Source organism: Lactuca serriola, chromosome 8 (genome assembly GCF_051521515.1).
Source record: "Lactuca serriola cultivar US96UC23 chromosome 8, Lser_US96UC23_V15, whole genome shotgun sequence".
Classification (NCBI taxonomy): Eukaryota; Viridiplantae; Streptophyta; class Magnoliopsida; order Asterales; family Asteraceae; genus Lactuca; species Lactuca serriola.
Genome location: NC_136415.1, coordinates 64,944,996 through 64,965,105, shown reverse-complemented (window position 1 = coordinate 64,965,105; position 20,110 = coordinate 64,944,996). Strand labels below are relative to the sequence as shown.

The following is a 20,110-nucleotide window of genomic DNA, read 5'->3' as shown; positions in this document are numbered from 1 at the left end:
TTCAAACCCTAACAGATAAATATCAAGGCTTAAAATAATTATCTCTAACTTTGGTAATTATCCTAATATTTAAATAATTTATTCCAGAATCTCTAGATTCATTTAATTAAATAAAGCATAAATTAATTAACATACTAGTCCCTATAATTTATTCTCTTTTCAGTTATGTTCATATTTGTTATTACATGTAATCCAAAAGGATATTGCTATTTATAGTAATAATACCGACTTGTTGTGGCTTTGGGCACCATTCTTCAACAGCTCCCACTTGGACTAGGCACCAACAATAGTCCGGTCCAATATTGAATATCGAAGGCACCAACAATAGTCCGGTCCAATATTGAATATCGATAGACAACGAGTGTGCAATCCAATTATAACTACTGTAACTATCGTCATTCTGCAATACACAACCTTTAGGCTAGTTATTTCTAATTCCTTTGATCTTCATGATATCTTTATGAACGTGAGACATGGATCATAAATCAATATCAATATTCAAAATTATGTTTATTGATAAAGACTTATGGTGACCTTATCATGACTATTGATTGGATCAACTTAGCGTTAGCTCGCCCAATCATTTGATTGTCAACATCAGGCTGTCACATTTTTTGTTGACTTGTTGCTTCCCATTTCATAAAAAAATAGTCACATTTTATTTTTGTGAAATTTGTATTTCTTAAAAATGAAAGAGCACAAGGTCAACCAAACTTCTTATGAAAAGTTATAGTATAAAGTAAAAAAAAAAAAACTCATAACGTTTTTATTTTGAGAATAAAATTTTTCAACCTTGCATTTTTTTATAAATACAATTATTTTTAATGCTTAGATATTTTTTACTTTATAAAATAAAATATTTTATAGAAATCTCTATTTAAATATTCCTAAATATCTATTTGAAAGTATTATTCTCAACATTTTGATGCAATTCATTGTGACACTTTCAACATCACTTTTTTCATATCCAAGTATCCAACAACATTGTTGTCTTGTCTCCACCATATGCAACACTTCTTCTAGCAGATGCAACAACTCTATTATCATGAAGAATTTAACCCAAATCAAGATGCGCTATTCTGAAGATGTGGAAGGCTAATCTCAACAAGACTCCTTATGAGATTATCATGATATTAGATTACTTTCCATGATTATTACTTTCATTATGAACAAATAATGTTTTGCTGTGATGATTTGAACATTGAAAAACATGTTTATAATAATAGATTTCTTTATGTTTGTTTAAAAGTTGGTTGTTTTAATCTTAAGACATTATATTGCCAAATCGTTAATCGTTCAGAGCTCAATTAATTTAGGAGTAAATGCGAATAATATACTAACACATACACTGCAAAGCTATTATAATTATTTCTACATCTAATTGATTGATAACTAAACAGGAAGTGAAATTGTTTTCTTGATTCGTATATATAATCATACTTGATATTTTATGTATTTTTCCAATTATTCTTGTTTTTCATAATTAGGAAAAACTGCAATAAAGTCCTTACATATTGGCCTCATAATCGATTTAGTCCCTATGGATTTTTTTATTCAATTAAGTCCTAAATACCGGTAATCGTATTCAATTTAACCCTTTGACCCGGTCAACAGGTCATCCAACTTTCAAAAATTACATTTTTGGCCCAGATTTTAAAATTTGTTACAAATTTGGTCCAAAAATTTACACTTTTGGCCCAGATTTTAAATTTTGTTTTAAATTTGGTCCAAACTTTACCCTTTTTGCCCAAATTTTATAATTTTATTATGAATTCATCCTTACTTTAGATTTTTTACGACTTTTTTTTTCTCAAAAAATTGTTTCTACTATGTTTTTTCTTTATAAAATCATATTTATACCAAAAAACGTATTTTCACATAAAAATCTTATATTTTCTATATAAAAAGTTTTTTTTAAAAGTTTTTTGTATATGAAATATCTAGTTAAAAATATATATTTATTAAGTATATAAATATATACAAATCCGTTTTTATAAAAAAAATGTATACAAAAATGTATTTTACAAAAAAAAATGTATACAAACACCTATCGCCTATATATATATATATATATATATATATATATATATATATATATATATATATATATATATATATATGCACACAAATAGGTGTGTATTTATATTTTTTATATAATACGTGTTTGTATACATTTTATATAAACGTGTCTGAATAATGTTTTTGTATACATTTTTTATAAAAACGGATTTGTATATATTTCAATACTTAATAAACACCTATTTTTATAACTAGATATTTCATATACAAAAAACGTTTTAAAAAAAGTTATATAGAAAATATAATTTTTTTATGTGAAAATACATTTTTTGTATAAATATGATTTAAAAGGAAAAAACATATTAAAAACAATTCTTTGAGAAAAAAGTTGTAAAAAGAACTAAAGTTAGGATAAATTCATAATAAAATTCTAAAATTTGGGCAAAAAGGGTAAAGTTTGGACCAAATTTGTAATAAAATTTAAAATCTGGGCCAAAAGTGTAAATTTTGGACTAAATTTATAATAAATTTTGAAATCTGGGCCAAAAATGTAATTTTTGAAAGTTGGATGACCTGTTGACCGGGTCAAAGGGTTAAATTGAATACGATTACCGGTATTTGGGACTTAATTGAATAAAAAAAATCTATAAGGACTAAATCGATTATAAGGCCAATATGTAGGGACTTTATTGTAGTTTTCCCTTCATAATTACTTCATATAAACATTGTTTATGGATCGCTATGCTTTTTAATCACATGAACATTTTGCATTGATTTGTTTTATATTTATTTGTTTGATCTTAAGTGTAAGACGATTTTGACGTGGCTTTCTCCATTGTGCCAAATCATCCAATGCGATGAGTAGGATGGATAGTGCAAATTAATACAATGACACTTATCTTTCAAATAATACACATCAGCTTTCCAATTATACCTCACACCAGTGCAATGCCAAAATTCTTTCAAAAATGGTCCCTACAGCCATATCAACAACCATTTTATATTTTCTAAAAGAATATCTTATTATTTATAATTTGCACACTTTAATATATATATATATATATATATATATATATATATATATATATATATATATATATATATTTGAAAGCCTTTAAAAAAGAAATAATAAACTATTAACTAAATATATTGATTAGACATTTGCAAGTTTTTCAAAGCTTGAAAGAGCTTCATCTATATGACATAGATTTTGGACAATGTGACATTGCAAATAGGTTTGAAAGACCTTGGTCACTTATGGTCCACATTTATAATATTATTTATGACTTTAGTCTCCTACTTTTCATTTTTACGGTTTAATCATTTTCTTAAAATTTACTACGATTTTGGTTGCCTTATCTTTTTTATATAGTTTTAGCTGATTTTTTTATTATTTATTTATTTATTTACTTTTAAACTTTTTGTTTGGAATTTGGTCACTCACTTTTCCATTATGGTCCATTGGTCCTTCATTTTTTTTTTTTTTTTTGCAATTTTGACAAAATTGCAAAAATGGTCCTTGTGTTTGTATGGTTTTGGTCCAAAAAAGTTTGATGATGCATGGTGATCCAATTTCCAATACTTTATGCGGTTTTGGTCCTTATTTTTGGTATTTTGGTGTGATTTTGGTCCATAACCAATATGAAATGACAAATATGGCCTTAAATATATATTTTTTAATTTGTTTAGTTTAATATGTTATTATTTTTATTACAAGAAAAGAAAAATAAAATTCTCTCTCTCTCATTCTCTTTCTATATATATATATATATATACCACCTGCCGAACTCTACCTGTCAAACCTCCACCTATCGGACGACCACCTGACAGACCACTACCTACCAAACCACCCATTCCTCTTAAGTCACAACCCACCACACCCTAAAAGGAGACCACCACCACCACCACTCAGGTGACAACTTTGTTACCCTAGCTCCGGTGGCGGCTTCCAATGCAAGACCCATAGTAAAAATACACATACAACGACTCTGCTACCCTAGCTCCGACCACGAAAAAGGCCCAGTAATAGTTTCAGATCGGGGCATAAGGAGGTCGATGATGGCAATGATTTGGTGGTTTCGGTGGAGGTACAAACAACGTCGCAAAATTTCCCCTTCGTTGCAACCTGCGTCGCCTGCCATCGTCGGACGAACCTTCGTCTGCTCTTGTCCTAGATTGACGGTCCAACGTTGCTGACACCTACCTTTTGTCACCGCCGACATTGTCTTCCTCTATCTTCCTTCTCAGTTGTCACCTCTGTCTGCCTTCTTCGTTGTCACATGCATTGCCATCCCCTTCGTTCCCAGATCGACGAGCCAATTCATCGGAGAAAGAGAAAGATGAGGTAGGTAGACGTCAATTTTTATAGACCTGTTTGCCGATGAAACTGGTTTCTAGTGGTTGTTCGTCATGTTGTAGAGTTGATTAGAGCAGTCATGTGAGGGAGATGAATGGTTTATATTTTCCGGTGAGAAGTGTAGGTTCCAATCACCAGTGATGGAGGGTGGGATTATGGAGGGTGGGATTGGTGATGAAGGGGTTTCTCTCCTCCTATAAAGTTAATAGGGATGTTGGGTTATTTTTTGTTTTAAGTTAAAAACAACAAATTAAATTAGTTTATGCATTTAAGAAATTTATAAAAATGAAAAATATAAATTATATGGACATATTCGTCTTTTTAGGTGTAGAGGGACCAAAATCATTAAAAAGATCCGAAATTAGACCACTGACGCACCATCAAACATTTTTGGACCAAAACTATAGAATTTTACCAACCACATGGACTATTTTTGCAATTTTGTCTAAAATATTTGGTCAGGTTTTTTAATATCTATTCAGAATTTGGTCTCTCATTTTTTTTAAGGCCAAATTTTTTTATTTTAGTTCAAATTTCTTTTACATTTTTTTAAAACTTTTGTTTTTTATATTTTTTAAACTTGTTTTTTTATAAAAATAATTTTTTACATTGTTTTTTTATATGAAAAGTTTTTACAAAATTAGTTTTTTACGAATTTTTTGACATGATATAAAAATATTGAATTGCCTCTAGCATAGCATGATAAAAAGACCAATTTACCCCTAATGTGTGTGTGGATATAATATAGATTGCAATATTTAATAAAATATTTAAGCTATTGCCATGTGCAAAGAAATATATCAAGCTTTTAAACGAATATCATATACAAGTTATTGAATTCAACTCGTTTCCAAAGTGGCAAAGTCATTTACTTCTTGGAATCAAACACTCAATTTTAATTTTTAATCAATTAAGAACTACTTTGTCAACCATAAGCAAAGCAAAAGGAATTAATATACATTTACAAGTCAAGATTTGTGTGTTACTTTATCAGGTTATTGGCTTCTATCGTTGAACTTTATTAACTTAAAAAGCTAAAAAGTAATTCTCTAGCTTCTTTCTAAACTCTCACTTCAATTAAATTAAAGAGTTCCTTTAGATGTGTTCTACAATTTCCTTTCTGTTCTATTGAAGTGCAAAAGCATCAGAGTAGTATCAAATGCTTATGCTACAAGATCGAAGAGATTCTGGAGAAAAGAAACCTGATAAATTGGAGAGTTTCACTTCACATGAGCAGATCATCAAGAAATGGGGAGATGATTGGGAGCTTTACAACACCGGAAGCCACAAGAAATGATATGATCCACAATGGAAGAATCCATAAGAACACCACCTTCAGAATATTCTTCCCTGAAATGCGTAAAACAACTTGAATCAGGAAGATCCACAACATCGAAGTTTAGACATCGCAGATAAAATGATGATCGATTTACCAGTAGAGCGAGATGGGCCTTCGGTTTTATCAATTATCCATTCACCAGTCTCTCGAAGCTTCTTCTCCACATCCCCTTCCGTTCTCCCAATCGAATTCGACAAAATTGAATCAAAAAACGTTTTCTCTTGCTCGGATTCACTGGTGGTGCGATTTCACAACATGAAACACAAATTTCAAAATCGGAAACCTAAAAAGTTCATAATTCACATCGAATAAACAAAATTAAGTATTGAATTTAACTTAATCAGATGAAGAAACATACCTGTTGATGTCACGATCTCTGAAAATTCCTGCTCCAATAGCTCGTTCTATTTCTGCAACTGAGGGTTTCTTCTCTTTCTGTTGTTTTCCGGCCGGGATTGACGGTGGTGGTAGTGGTGTCGCGGCGTTGATCCGGCGAACTTGGGGTTTAGCATCTGGATTGGTTTTATCAGAAAGGGAAGAGAGAATGAGTGGTCTGTTAATGGCGATGGAAGTTAAGCCTATCATCTCTCCTCTTTTGCTCTCCAACGACCAGATGAACACGCATAACGGAATTTTGTTATCGTTAATTCCATCAATCTTTAGAAAAGTACAAGCAAGTCCAATTCTTTAAATTAATAACCAATTAGTCCTTGTATTCTACTTGGTTTTTCATAAGAGGGTATTTTTGTCATCGTCATTTAATTTTATTTCATTTTCGTTTTTTCTAGCTATCAAACAAATATGCACTAACAACTCATTTATTCAACCAGAATAACCAAATATAATAATTGAATTATAATAACAAATGGTAATGAAATAAGAAAAGTCACCAAATTTATTATTGTATTTCATTATGAAGTTTATCAACTCCTAAAACGATATAATTAATAATATTTTTTATATTTAAAAAGATCATATAAATAAAAATGGATCATATTACAATCTTTCATCATATTTCATGATGGAAACGAAAAAAAGGAGTAAATTAATAAAAGAAAATGATCATATTCCATTCCATTTGACAAAACAAACAAGGCAATGGAATCAACCATTCCATTCATTTTTCAACAACATCAAAAACCAAACACCAATCATCTCAAAGAACTCCAAGAAGTATTTAAGCTAATCTATATATTATTTCAAAATTTAGTTTTACATACAAAAACACATAAAAAGAAAAAAAAAATCCACATTTCAAGTAGGCAACATTCTAAGCAAATGAAGAGCTTTGACCCACTCCACCCTCTCACAAATCACAATCCTCCTCAACACCGGAACCACCCCAGCCGCCACCATGGCGGGGTGGTTCTCCGCCTCCATACCCAAACTATAAAGCACCGCCAAACCACCTTCCACCACCCTATCATTCCCCTCTTCCACCGCCTTCACCAACGCAAAAATCCCACCTTTATTAGCAACCGCTCGATTATACTCCACAACCCCTTCCGAAACAATCCTATTCAACTCCAAAACTGCATCTTCTTGGATTCGAGCGGAATCGGAATCGGAATCGGAATCGGGATCGGAATCCTTGATTTGTTGAATGAGTCTTGGGATGGTTTCATGGATAATGATGTCGGTGTTGATTGGATTTGGAATTGGAATTGGAGTTTGTGAAGAGAGTTTGATGAGGCATGCGGCTACCCAATCTTTGTTTTGAAGAGGGATTTTGGAGGTGAGGATTTTGCGGAGGGATTTTGTAAATTTGGAAATGTTTGCGGTTTTTTTGAAATTTTGGGAATCGAGAAGGCGGGTGAGTAGGCGTGATGCGGTGGATACCGCCACCCCGGCTTCTTCCGTTTCTAGGGTTTGTAGTTCGGGTTCTTCAAATTCAATTTCGGATTCCGTTTCTGAAAATTTATTATAAATAAACAAATAAATAATAGTCGTTTGAATATTGCATTATGGTTTTTGTTTGTGTGCTATGTCAAAAGTAAAATGACAATTTTGCCCCCATCATTCATCTTCGTCATTTTTTTCGTTTGATTTTCAGGGTTTTGGTTTGATTCAAGATTGAAGACGTAGGAGATGATGAATATTTTCAGGGTTTACGATAAAATATGAGGGCAGAATAGTCTTTACTTGGATTTGACACATCAAGCTAAGGATTATAAGTCATAAATGAGCAACAAACAATTTTTTTGCACAAAACACTAAAAATGTGAACGTAAGAAACTGGAATTGTTTGTTCACAAAATACCCATATTTTTATCGCTTTTAATGGTATTTTGTGAACTAATCATTCCAGTTTCTTACCTCTTCATGGAACTTTTTTTTAAATAAAAAAGATAATTTTGTAATTAAAAGCTTGTTACTCATTTATGTGTATGCATCCAATATTCCATACCATTAAAGAACTTATGTTGGAAAATGGAATTCAAAGCAGATTCGATATCAAATAAGACGATTTTGTCCCTACAACTCTCGAATGTTGTCAAGAATTCAAGAATAGAAGCTGCTTTTGTTTGCAAAACAAACGAAGAACTCTTCAAGATTTCAATTAATCGTGAAAGGAATGTGGAATCTGAAAGATCCTCCACTTGGATCGTTTGCCAGCTGTCATATTCAATACAAAAAAAAATATTAAAAAAAAAAAAAAAAAAAAAACCCTAACATGCAAAAGAAAAACATAACAAACCTGGTTGACAGTTTTGCTTCATTCCATCCTTTCTTAGATCCATTAACAGGTGCATCATAAAACTGTTTGTAGAAATAGCAACATACTTTTATTTATGAGTGAAAAAAGTACATTTTAGATTTTTTTTTTATTAAATAAAAAAATGCTAACCTTTGATTTCATTTGTTTGCTAGGATCTAAAATCCGAGCAAGAATATTCAAGATCTGCATTAATCTCAAAGCCACATCATGTGTACAAGAATCACCATCATTGATCATGCCAATGAATATACACATAAAATATAATAGTGTTTTTATACCATGTAAGTTAAATCTCCATTGGCATCTGATTTTTTTAATAATGCTATCAAATGTTCCAAAACGCCCTCCGCTTCAATTCTCTTGCAAACATCGTTGCTACATTAGATAAAGATAAATATCAATATGACCTTTTAATGTGTATTTATATAAAGCATAATCACAAAAAAATTACCAAAATGGTTTAAAAAAGTGACCACCTTTTTAAACATTTTCTTCCCTTAACTTTATGTGACTTATAATTGTGTACATAATTATACTAAAACTTTCCAATGTTTTTTTTATCTAAACCTAATTTAGTTCTTATTTTGGAGAGTTAATTTGTTACTTACATAAATATGTGAATCTATGAACTTTGAATATTATATACGTTTTATGTTATGTTTTTATATAAATTGTGTTTTATTATTGTAGTATCGTATTTTAACTTATTTCTTCTATAATACCTTTGTATAAATGTGTATACAAATTACATATAAATGTTTTACAATACTTTTATATAACATAGTTTTAATAAATTACATATAAATAATATAAAAAAGATTCTTAATGAATTACCTAATTAGTTATAATTAGAAATTATGGAAAGAAAAAGTAAATATATTTCAAATCAAACAGCAAGAAATGAAGAAATAGAAGATTTCACCTGATTGAAAGCCTCTCTAAAGCACGAACAACACTTGATCTAACAGATTCACTTTCATGATCAATAATCCGAATTAAATTCTTCACAGCTCCCGCTTCCATAAAAGAGCTCCTCATATGCTCACTAATCGCCACGTCAGCAATCGCATCAGCAGCTTTCACAATAGCCGATTCGTCTTCCAATTCAAGAATCAAAACCATCCGCGCCACACCATCAACCCAGGGCAAAATCGTAAATTTACTATTTCCATTTTCTGTTTCTGTTTCTATAGCTCCAATTCGTGCAAGAAACTGTTGTTGTGTTCTCCCAACTATTGCATTCTTTTTTGCTTCTTCTAATTTTGAATTTTGTTCATCTTCTTCAACATGTAACCCTAAAAGCAATTCTGATGCACCGAATCTTGATGGGGTTTTTGGAGTTTGTTTCACATTTAGCTCACTTCCATCGGGTAGAGAAGGCCAAGAATGTAAAGATGGGCGAAATGACTTATATGCCCCTGGACCAACTAAAGGAACTAGAACAAGACCTTCTTCTATTAAAAGGATTTTGTAATAGTCGTCTTTTCCTATCTCCAATAATGCACTTTGTGCTTCTTTTCTAATGATCTTGGATGCTTCAATGTCTGTTCTTAGAAATTTGGCCTGTATTTTGATTGGGAAAATAAATTCAAAAAAACTAAAACTTTCATTTCTTCCTATATATATATAACTAATGTATTAGTATAAAAATAGTCTCACCAATGGAGGAATGACACCTGTCTCGACCATAACTTTGTGATTAGCAAGACTTAATGCTAAATTAGCCAAAACACCACCAGATGCTTCTATAACTTTCATGTCTTCATCATCCAAGAATTTAATAAGTAAAGGAAGAAGATCAGAGTTTGCAATTTGGAGTCTAAGTTTTTCATCAACTGAGAGGTTTGCTAACACACATAAACTTTGCTCCTTTATCTGCCAATTTCAAGTTTTTAAAAGTTTTTTTGGGGATTAAATTCATATTATACTTCAATAACATGTGTTTAAAGAGATTAAAATGATATCATACCTCAGAAGTCAATGAAGGTCTTCTCAAAAGACTAGTAATCTCTTGTATAGCTCCACTTTCTGCTACAAAATCTCTATAGATGTTAATTGATGATATCATTCTCAAAAGTCCTGCAGCTGCTTCACATGCGACATCAGACTCTGAGTTTAAAAGATTTACAGTGAGGAAAACAGAACCACTGGATTTCATGATTGTATCAACACACTGTTTTCCACCCAAAGAGTATTTCCATAATGCATCAACAGCTTGCTCTCTATCTGAAAGATCGTTATCTAACCCTAGCATCCGAATAAACAACCCCACATACCCATCACCAGAGTTAGTTGAGCTGCTCGCTTTATAATCCTGTCGATGTAACAACAGTGGCATTTTCACAAACACGTTGTGTGCAATGTTTCACTAAGAAAGGAAAGTAAACTGATTTCAAACTGTATCACCAGTTCATCAGACAATCATTCAATCATTCATTCATTCTAGACAATTGACATAGAACAAGATGAAACGCGGATTGATATGAACTTCGAAGCAAATTAGACAACTTACAGAAATATCATCGGAAACTTTTTGTGGGGTGTCGTCGTGAAATGTGCCACCGCTGTCACTACTGCTGCTGACCCTAGTGATGACTGGACGTAGAGAGTGTAGTTTCAGGTTTGATGAATTGAACGAAGATGAAGTGTGTAAATTTTGAAGTTTTCTTCTGGTTCTTGAGGTTTTAAAGATCATCGAAGAGGATGTTTCGACATGGGATTGAATTTGAGATATGGAGAAACCGAATTTGAAATGGGGATGAGTTGTTAAGGACATCATCTTGATGAGAAAGCAGTGAGGTTCAAACTCCAGACAAGATTATCAAAGGGTTTTAGGATTTCAAGGTGTTTTGTGGGTTTAAATGGTACAAGCCTACTTGTGAATTGAAGCTTCGAGATAATGCATATTGATTATCGAGTACGCCCTTTGGAAATTCTTATTCAACTCAAGACTACGAAAAAAAGAAGAAAATAATAGCCCCAAAAAATATGTTTAAAGCTTTTCTAAATTAACATAATTTATTATTTAGTTGTGAAATCCATGAATTATATGGGTTAATTTAAAAAAAATATTAAAATGAAAACCTAAATAATTGAGAACTTTAAATTTATAAGAAAATAAAAAAGAAATTATGAATTATATAAATTGAAATGTTTTTTATATTTTAAATTTAAACAAATAATTTAAATAAATAAACAAAAGAAACTAATAAACTTTAATTTTAAATTAAAAATAAAAAGTAAGCTCATTAATGAAATTGATATCTATTTATTACTATATTTATTTTAATTATTACATTAAAATGTTATATGAAATTTAATGAAACAAAAAAACCCATAAAATGACATATAGAAAAAAAATAATTCAAAATTACCACAAATTAACATTTGTCAAATTAAAAGAAATGATGTCATGCAGCAAAAAGTTATTTATTTATTAAGGAAGATTTCGCATTTCCAATATGAAATGAAATGAGAACATGAGGTTTTTTTATGGAGGGCGAGGTGGACGACTGTATAGGACCCATGCCATAGAGGGGGCCCAATATTTACATACAACTCATTATAGTAGCCTAATAATCAATGTCATAGACCAAACCAAAGTCAGTTCATCCTATGATTCTCGCCAATCAAACTCGGAAGACACCTATGACGTCACCCCGCTTTAACCTGCTAAAGCATCGAGGGTTTGTGTATGTTTGATTATTGACTAATTGGTTGTTTCAAAATCAGTGCACCATGTGATTTATAAATCAAAATTGTAAGTTTCAAAATCCAATAAGATCGGTTAATTTCATAATCACTTTTGGCCTTTAATTTCATATTATTTAATTAATTGATTGTTTCAATTTCAAAAATCAAAACTGGTTTTTTGAGAAATCTGACGCTTACCTATTGTGTCTCAATTTCACAATTGATCAACTTTTGTTGTGGATTGTGTGTCTAATCGTATCATTTTCAAGCGATGACTTATTTTAAATCAAGATTTAAACAATACAACAAGTATGAAAAGAATTTTGGTTTTGTATTCAAAAAAATTAAAGGAATTTGATGACAAAGATCTTAAGTTGAGTTGTAGCCTTCTTGAAGTCACACTTAAGTATGGTGAACGATCAGATATTGATGTCAATAAACTTTATATGAAGTTAAACATAGTTAATGAGTTATTACCGAGTGAAACTACTAACCCCTTCGATGTTTTAAAATATGTGAAAAAATTAGTTGTTTTCCTAATATAATTCATGCATATAGAGTCTTGGTGATTATTCTAGTAACCAATGCGTATGTAGAAACATGCTTCTCAACATTGAAGTTATTAATGTTTTACATACGGTTCACAATGTCATAAGAAAAACTTAATGACTTGGAAATTATAGCTATTAAGAAGAATATACTGGAAAATATTTATTATAAAGAGTTGGTGAGCAATTTTGCTTCTAAAAATATTGTGAGAGCATTGTGATTCATGTAACCATGTAAAGATTAGATTCTATATTATTGTTTTTCTAACAATTATTGACTTGTCGTAGTATTAATGAATTTTGTTTATATATAAAAAGAAATTATGTTTAAGAGCTCAATTTTATTTTTCGAACAGACTTCAAAATCAATGAGCACCCATGTTGGAATGCCTAAAAAATGTATTGAAAAAGAAACGAAAAAACTAGAAAAAAGGGGTTACGAAATGCTATTTAGAGTAGAAAAAAATTGTGATGCAATAAAATTGTTTATTGTTTTTTTTATTTTTTATGATTTCTTATAAAAAAATACTATGTTTTTTCCAAGTTTTATTTAGGGATCTTCAAAAATCATTTTTACAAAAAGAAAATATTTATGTCGCTAAAACGAAGATTCTATTTATTTATTTTTTAAATCCGGTAAAAACTTTAGTAGAAAATTAGAAGGAAAAAAAATCTTAGATGGTGTTATTTCGTTTATCGGGGGAATTTTCTTTAATTTTGTCTACTTTTTTAAAGTAACTTCAAAAATGATAGTATTTGTTTTTTTTTCCTCTTAAATTGTTATAAAAATGTTTCAACTTTCAACACCCTTAAACAAACAGGTGAGGCCCCAAACTACACAGCATAAAACACTCTATAATAAAAAGAGATACGTCCAAATAATAAGGATAACAACAGAGTATATATATATATATATATATATATATATATATATATATATATATATATATATATATATATATATATATATATATATATATATATATATATATATATATATATATATATATATATATATATATTGATACAAACACAAACACATGGTCATAAACAAAATGAGCTCATCCTTGAGCTTCAATATCCCAAAGGCTTTGCCTTCTCTTCCTCAATGCAAATTCCACCCTCTTTCCACTCAATTAAATAAAAAACCTCGTATCTTCACTCCACACAAGAAGTCGTATGTAAGTTCAACTATCTTAACCTATACAGTTACCCTAATTATACTCTAACTCTGCAAACTAACTCTATCTTCCAACTCGTTACAGAAACTCACAATTGTGAATCAGAAAAAAAGTGAAGATGGATTCACTTTGAACAAATCCCATTTAGCAATCCAAGTTGGAGCACTTTTAACAACTGTAAGTCTTCATTATCGTTCACTGTAAAGTCAACATGTTTGACTATTGTTGATTTGATTGATTGATGTGAGAACAACAGATTGTGAGTGAACCGGCTTTTGCGATAACCGGAGTAAACTATGAAGAGGATATTGTGTGGGTGTTGATACAATCAGCCATATCTGCATTCTTCTATTTTCTAGTGGCACCAGTAAGTGAAAAAAGAATGATTTTTCTTTTCTTTTTTTAATTAATTTATTTTTTTTTAATCATTTTTGTGGATAAGTGGTTTGAGTGGTTGGAATTTATTTTCAGCCGTTTATCATGAATTGGTTGAGGACAAGATGGTTCAAGAGAAATCTTTTGGAGATGTACGTGCAATTTATGTTTGTCTTCCTGTTCTTCCCGGGGTTAGTTCTCATTCTCCTTTTTTTTTTATTGTGTTTTAATGCGTTTTTGTATTTTTTTATAAAATTAAATAATCAAGAAAAAAAAATGTTAATATCACAAATGGGTATCAAACTATCTGTTTTTTTGCAAAACACAATTGATTTTAGGGTTTAGGTCATTTTTGATCACTTGACTTTTGGTTTTGTGCTCATTGGTCACTTAACTCTTTTTAAGTTTTAAAAGGTCATCAAACTTTTGCCTTTGTGCTCATTTAGTCAGTTAACTTTTGGTTTGGTCACATTTAGTCACCTAACTTTTAAAATTGTGTTCATTTAATCACCAAACTTTTAAAAAATTTAAAAGTTTGGTGACTGAATGAGCAAGATTTTAAAAGTTAGGTAATCAAATGAGCACAAATCTAAAAGTTAAGTGACTAAATGAGCACAAAGTCAAAAGTTTGATAACCTTTTAAAACTTAGAAAATATTTAAAGTGATCAAATAAGCACAAAACCAAAAGTTAAGTGACCAAAAATGACCTAAACCCATGATTTTAAACTAGAAAGTTTTGTGAACGTCTCGTTTTCACTACTTGCATTTTGATATTACTTTTTTTTTTAATATTTGGGAAAAAAATAAATAGTTTGTTACCCATTTGGTAATTTATGACACTTACTTTTCTTTTAAATGGTGAAAAAAGTTATGTAACAAAATGGTTGAAATGATACAGGGTGTTGCTGTGGGCCCCATTTTTGAACTTTAGGAAATTCCCAAGAGATCCGGACATGAAGTACCCTTGGTCTGTTCCCAAAGATCCTTCTAAAATCCGTAATAACTATAAAAAATTCCCTTGGGCTACCATTGATGATTATGAAGTCTAAATTGTGCCTTTCATTTGTTATGTATCATAATAATAATAACACACATTTTACTCCACTTTTTTTTTAATGTTTTTAAGTATATAATGCACACAACCAACTCATATTGTAATTACTATGCATTGAATTTGGTCTGAATGTGCAAAAGACGTAAATACCCCACCCATCATTCAAGATATCAAAGCCGAACAACTTTAATAAACCTTAAAGTTAAAAGTCAACATCCACCTCAACCGAAAAAGAAAAAAAAATGATTAAAAACATGTTTGATCTTCATCTATTTCTAAGAAAAGGGAAAACTTAAATAAAAAGCAACTCGTTCTCTCTTTTTTTTTTCTAAACCAAGGGTATTTTCGTCTTTTTTTTTAACCGAACGTTAGGGATTCCGGGGGGTGTGTGTTGTTAAGTAGAGTAGTGGATGTTGAGCATGGAGGGTATTTTGGTCAAATCCAAAGATTCGAGGGCGGTTGGAGGGGTAAAAGCGACCGCAACACCAATGGCAATGACAATTAGGGCCATACCTTTGACACATCCCCAGCCACGTGAGAGTCTTCCCAGTATGACTCTACAGTATTTGTCTGCTTCTTTGTAGAGTCCTTGTTGGCCTTCAGATATTTCGCCATCTGTCAAGGCTTTCTCATTCTGTATACACAAGGGTAAAATGGTCATTGTGTAGATACAAGTTAAACAGATCAGATAAACACCGATATATGCTAATGATAATATTTATCAAATCAAAATTTAAGGTAAATTACTAAAATTGTTATATCGACTGTTTTAGGTTAAAGGGTAAAATGGTCATTTTGAACATTTTACATTTAGGGTAAAATGGTTATTGTGTAGAAACGAGTTAAACAGAGACCAGATAGGCACCAACATACTCTTCATAATAATAATACTTTTCCAATCAAAATTCAAGGGTAAAATGGTCATTGTGGAGACATGCCCCATCAATAATAATTTATCCATCAAAACTCGAGAGCAAAGGAATCATTCTGACATGTCATAGGCGTATTTATGTAAAGTTGGAAATTCAAGGGTAAAATGGTCATTTTGACAAACTTATGCGACTCTTTGGCTGGGGCCTGGTCTGAAAATGAATTCAGGGTGAAAAAAAATATCATGCGAGTGGCTTGACTCTTGAGGGACCAAAGTTGAAATACTGATTCAATGGAGGGACTAAAGTTGTAATAAATGAGAAATAGGAGTAGATGTAATAGTAATAGTAATACCATGTTCTTGAAGCTTCTGAGGGTTTCAGTTAGAGTGTCAAGAGAAGATTGTTTTACAGAAAGGTCTTTCCACTTCTCAGCAATCTTTTTCAGAATCACAACACTTGCTTCTAAATTATCCTCATAAACCTTCTCCTGCAAAAAAATATAAACTTTCTATAAAAATCGGTATCAAAACATTAAATTTATAAACTTTTTTTTTGTGTGTGTGTGTGAACTAAATAATAAAAACAGTTTATACAAGTAAAACTCACCCATAGTTTATAAGAATCAGGATTTTGAGTTAAACACCAGATGAAAATACCAGAAGCTTCATTAGATAACTCTGAGATTCCTGCCAAAAAGCAACATTAAGAAAATTTAGTGTTTTGTCTGGAAATGACAAAAATACCCTTGTAACATAAATATTACCTTCTCCAGCAGCTTTTAAAGAAACTGTCATGATTTGTTGAGAGACTTGTTTCATGGCTTTGCTTCCAGGTGAACCTGCAAGTGCCACCTCCTTGAGTGTAGGATACACTGCTTCAAACCTTTCAGTTGCCTACACAATTAAATAATTTAAAATAATATAAATATATAATCGTATTTTCTTTTTTCTTTTTTTTTAAAAAGACAAATCTGACCTTAACACGAGCTGAAGATGAAGGGAAGGTGACTCTGAGTAGCAGCTCAAGTGCAAATGGTGGCATCAACCGCTCTCCCTTTCGAACAGCAGCATTTACTAAAATAGTACGCGCTTTTGGGGCAGAGAGAATTCTAAAAAAAATAAATTATAATTTGATTTATAAATAAAGAAAAAATATTACTTTTTTTTTAGAAATGAAGCAACAAAGAGAAAAGTTTAAACCTTTCCACTAATTGCAAAATTAGATCCCTTGTTTGAGGATTTGAGCCTGATTTGCCCCCAACTATTGGTAATATTAAATGGGACCAAGAGTACAAACCAACAGCCACATCTCCATGTGATGCCTACATATATAGGAACCAAAGTTTGTGAAAAAAAAAAAAAAGACAGAAATACCCTCCTACTCATTCTCATCATTGAGTATAGACTAACCTGTGCTACCATCCACACAATAATTGGAAGCTTGTCTTGTCCTTGATACTTTGAGGTTTCCCTTAGAGAGGGCAATGCGGTAATTAAAGCATCAGGTTTCCTTCTCAATACCATTGCTAATGCTACGAAAATCCCAACCTGCAAATAATTTATTATTTTAACCGTTTTTTCTACAATAAATTGCAAAAAGGCTATTTTATTCTGCTTCTTGCATATGCATGGTTTGATGTTGTGAGAAATCGTATGCTAATAATTAGACAAATGTATGTATTTCCAAGATCATTTGATGTATGAAAAATGAATGAATAAAAAGAATTAATATATCTTGAAGAAAATGTTGGGAGATCTGTTATCTTTTACCTGAGATTTTGAGGATGGTTTTTGGGCAACTTTCTTGGATCCCTTTGCATTGCCTTGTTGGCTTGCAAAGTCAGCAAGAATGCTGTCTAAAGACCAGAGGACAAAAGATCCAAGAGCTTCCAAAGATCGGTTATTGATCCAGTCAACTGATGTTTTGTAAACAGCTTCAGGGATATGTGACACTGGATTCTGCAAAAAGAAAGGAATAGTATGAGAGGAGGAGAAGTAAAAAAGTTTAACTACAATCAAGAACCATGAATAATAGAAATTGTATTAGAGCTATTAGGTTTGTGAGCTTTAATACAAAAAAAAAAACATCTGATCATAAAAAGGTTCAAACTTTTTAGATAAAGTAATAGCCTAATGGGCATCAAAATCATACAGTATAAAGTTTATTCCAGTTGAGTGTTGACCACATGACGAGTTTCAAAAGAACTTACATCTGCAACCTTTGCAACAGCAGATTCTCTCAATAACTTTACCCATGGAAACTGTGAAGCACTAACGCTAGCAAATGCTCTTCCAAAGTAATCAGCAAACCTCATCAACTGTATATCCTGTTGCGTCTCAAATGAAGCCTATATGCATAAAGAAATTCACGTGTTTAGTATTTATTCCCAAAAGTTCAGATCAAGTATCGATCTAAATAGAATCCATAAACTGGAGCTGAAAAATCTCTTCTTTTTTCGTTCAATTATACATGCAATCGTGTCATGAAGAAACACAAACACCTACATATAATGAACAGCTACATTTCAAAATTAGAACAAATTTTCAAATCGGTTAGAATAGATTACCAAAACCAAAGCTAACTCTATTAATTATCCAATGATTTTCGGAAAATTCAAGAACTTTCAGCAAATTATATAAAAAAAATGATTTCAAATCAATTGAATTACGAAACTAAACCTAAATAACTCACTCACCGTCACATCGGACAAAAAACTAGCCAAATCGGCGGCATCGATCTTCGCCGCCGCTTCTGGAACTGTAACCTTAGGTTTCTTCACCTTCTTTGGCTTCGTCTTCTTCTCCTCGGTAACACCATTCCCAGCCGCACCATTTTCAACAGCCTCTTCATCGCTATCGTCATAATCAGAGTAGTTATTCTTCTTCGACGATCTAGTCGGAGGAGCGGGATCATACATCGCCAAATTCGCTAACCTCTCAGCTTCAATAAGCTTCCTACGCTCCTCCGATTTCTTCTCAATTGACGTGAATACATTATCAACGGCGGGGATGGAAGATCCGTTAGAAAACACCTTCGTCGACTGCTGTTGTTGCTGCTTCGCCGGATTCTTCCTCTGCTTCTTAGGGTAAGTAACCTTCTGCCATCCGTGATTGTTGTTGCTTTCTTCAGCAATGTTGTTGTTGGATTCGAACTCCATTTTCTGACTTGGATTGAAGAGAGATTTGATGGAGGGGAGATCGAGAATTTTGACGGGAAAAACAATGGAGATGCGAAGGGTTCAGTTTCGTGGTCGAATTGGAGACTTTTTACTAGCAAATGGAGAGTTGACAATGCCTAAATGTGTTCTACACTTTTATATGCCCTCTTGCTAGAAATAATTGTACTTTGTGAATCACAATTTGTACTATGAGGGTAATTTAGTAATTACATCTCTACAGCACGTTATTGGGGATATGAGTTCTAAAAGTCATCATGTGAACAAAAATTGTCATTTTAGAAGTCATATATGTATATTTTTGTTCACATTATCATTTTTATAAATCGTATATGTATATTTTGAAAAAATATGTATCAAATTTATTGTAACACTTTTGATCTAAAAAGATAATAATTTTATAAAAAATTGACATGGTCTATGCTTAAAAAATGAATTAGTACCAAAGAGTTTCTAACATGTTCAACATTTAGACACATACCGACCTAACAAAACATGATATATAATTACACCAACTAAGGAGTTAAGATACATGTCTAATTACGTAGATATTACAACACAAAATGATCCAAATATGTTATGTTTCGTAAAGGCGATTGTCTTCCAAAATTATGGTATTAACATCAACTTATCAATCGAACACGTTATCGGCTTATTATGATATATGTCGCCAACATAAAATAATGTAGGTTTCACACATTGTGAGATTTGAAAATTTTATAACATAAATACATCAAATTACAAATGATCTTTACAAAAATTTCACGATAACCATCAA

The 20,110-nt window shown here is 31.3% G+C and overlaps 4 protein-coding genes across 7 annotated transcripts; 1 reads left to right on the top strand and 3 right to left on the bottom strand.

Moving 5' to 3' along the window:
- Positions 1 to 162: 162 nt before the first annotated feature.
- Positions 163 to 6,336, bottom strand: LOC145065954 (putative NAD(P)H dehydrogenase subunit CRR3, chloroplastic). 4 transcript variants are annotated; one of them, XM_079013074.1, is made up of 4 exons: positions 6,073 to 6,336; positions 5,809 to 5,948; positions 5,578 to 5,725; positions 163 to 400 (listed from the first exon to the last, which is right to left on the bottom strand). In XM_079013074.1, exons 1-3 carry the CDS (start codon positions 6,297 to 6,299, stop codon positions 5,601 to 5,603), a joined length of 492 nt encoding a protein of 163 aa, XP_078869200.1. In that variant the 5' UTR covers positions 6,300 to 6,336; the 3' UTR covers positions 163 to 400; positions 5,578 to 5,600. The 4 variants fall into 4 exon arrangements, with proteins under 4 accessions (XP_078869200.1, XP_078869199.1, XP_078869201.1 ...); XM_079013073.1 differs by lacking the exon at positions 163 to 400 and adding an exon at positions 914 to 1,113; XM_079013075.1 differs by lacking the exon at positions 163 to 400 and adding an exon at positions 2,800 to 2,994.
- Positions 6,337 to 6,888: 552 nt separating this feature from the next.
- On the bottom strand, positions 6,889 to 11,363 carry LOC145065952 (ARM repeat superfamily protein). The gene is made up of 9 exons (XM_079013070.1): positions 10,946 to 11,363; positions 10,403 to 10,747; positions 10,093 to 10,308; positions 9,356 to 9,996; positions 8,712 to 8,808; positions 8,563 to 8,616; positions 8,413 to 8,474; positions 8,122 to 8,330; positions 6,889 to 7,624 (listed from the first exon to the last, which is right to left on the bottom strand). The coding sequence occupies exons 1-9, from the start codon at positions 11,210 to 11,212 to the stop codon at positions 6,969 to 6,971; spliced, it is 2,547 nt and encodes an 848-aa protein (XP_078869196.1). The 5' UTR covers positions 11,213 to 11,363; the 3' UTR covers positions 6,889 to 6,968.
- A 2,329-nt stretch (positions 11,364 to 13,692) lies between these two features.
- On the top strand, positions 13,693 to 15,335 carry NDHL (inorganic carbon transport protein-like protein). Its single transcript, XM_079013069.1, has 5 exons — positions 13,693 to 13,855; positions 13,940 to 14,032; positions 14,112 to 14,222; positions 14,327 to 14,421; positions 15,130 to 15,335. The coding sequence occupies exons 1-5, from the start codon at positions 13,715 to 13,717 to the stop codon at positions 15,278 to 15,280; spliced, it is 591 nt and encodes a 196-aa protein (XP_078869195.1). The 5' UTR covers positions 13,693 to 13,714; the 3' UTR covers positions 15,281 to 15,335.
- A 111-nt stretch (positions 15,336 to 15,446) lies between these two features.
- Positions 15,447 to 19,446, bottom strand: LOC145065950 (uncharacterized). The gene is made up of 10 exons (XM_079013068.1): positions 18,853 to 19,446; positions 18,367 to 18,504; positions 17,927 to 18,115; positions 17,567 to 17,704; positions 17,357 to 17,478; positions 17,133 to 17,265; positions 16,921 to 17,050; positions 16,764 to 16,843; positions 16,510 to 16,644; positions 15,447 to 15,919 (listed from the first exon to the last, which is right to left on the bottom strand). Exons 1-10 carry the CDS (start codon positions 19,312 to 19,314, stop codon positions 15,680 to 15,682), a joined length of 1,767 nt encoding a protein of 588 aa, XP_078869194.1. The 5' UTR covers positions 19,315 to 19,446; the 3' UTR covers positions 15,447 to 15,679.
- Positions 19,447 to 20,110: the final 664 nt, after the last annotated feature.

Excerpts from the sequence above, each read along its gene's own strand:
- LOC145065954 (XM_079013074.1), bottom strand. The coding sequence starts at position 6,299 with ATGATAGGCTTAACTTCCATCGCCATTAACAGACCACTCATTCTCTCT. Across the intron at positions 5,949-6,072 it reads AGAGATCGTGACATCAACAG|TGAATCCGAGCAAGAGAAAA; the intron begins GTATGTTTCTTC and ends TCGCACCACCAG. Across the intron at positions 5,726-5,808 it reads AGGCCCATCTCGCTCTACTG|GGAAGAATATTCTGAAGGTG; the intron begins GTAAATCGATCA and ends TACGCATTTCAG.
- LOC145065952 (XM_079013070.1), bottom strand. The coding sequence starts at position 11,212 with ATGATGTCCTTAACAACTCATCCCCATTTCAAATTCGGTTTCTCCATA. Across the intron at positions 10,309-10,402 it reads GACCTTCATTGACTTCTGAG|ATAAAGGAGCAAAGTTTATG; the intron begins GTATGATATCAT and ends TGAAATTGGCAG. Across the intron at positions 8,809-9,355 it reads TTAGAGAGGCTTTCAATCAG|CAACGATGTTTGCAAGAGAA; the intron begins GTGAAATCTTCT and ends TATCTAATGTAG.
- NDHL (XM_079013069.1), top strand. The coding sequence starts at position 13,715 with ATGGTCATAAACAAAATGAGCTCATCCTTGAGCTTCAATATCCCAAAG. Across the intron at positions 14,033-14,111 it reads TTGGAGCACTTTTAACAACT|ATTGTGAGTGAACCGGCTTT; the intron begins GTAAGTCTTCAT and ends TGAGAACAACAG. Across the intron at positions 14,422-15,129 it reads GTCTTCCTGTTCTTCCCGGG|GGTGTTGCTGTGGGCCCCAT; the intron begins GTTAGTTCTCAT and ends GAAATGATACAG.
- LOC145065950 (XM_079013068.1), bottom strand. The coding sequence starts at position 19,314 with ATGGAGTTCGAATCCAACAACAACATTGCTGAAGAAAGCAACAACAAT. Across the intron at positions 18,116-18,366 it reads CTGTTGCAAAGGTTGCAGAT|AATCCAGTGTCACATATCCC; the intron begins GTAAGTTCTTTT and ends TTCTTTTTGCAG. Across the intron at positions 17,051-17,132 it reads CATCTTCAGCTCGTGTTAAG|GCAACTGAAAGGTTTGAAGC; the intron begins GTCAGATTTGTC and ends TTAATTGTGTAG.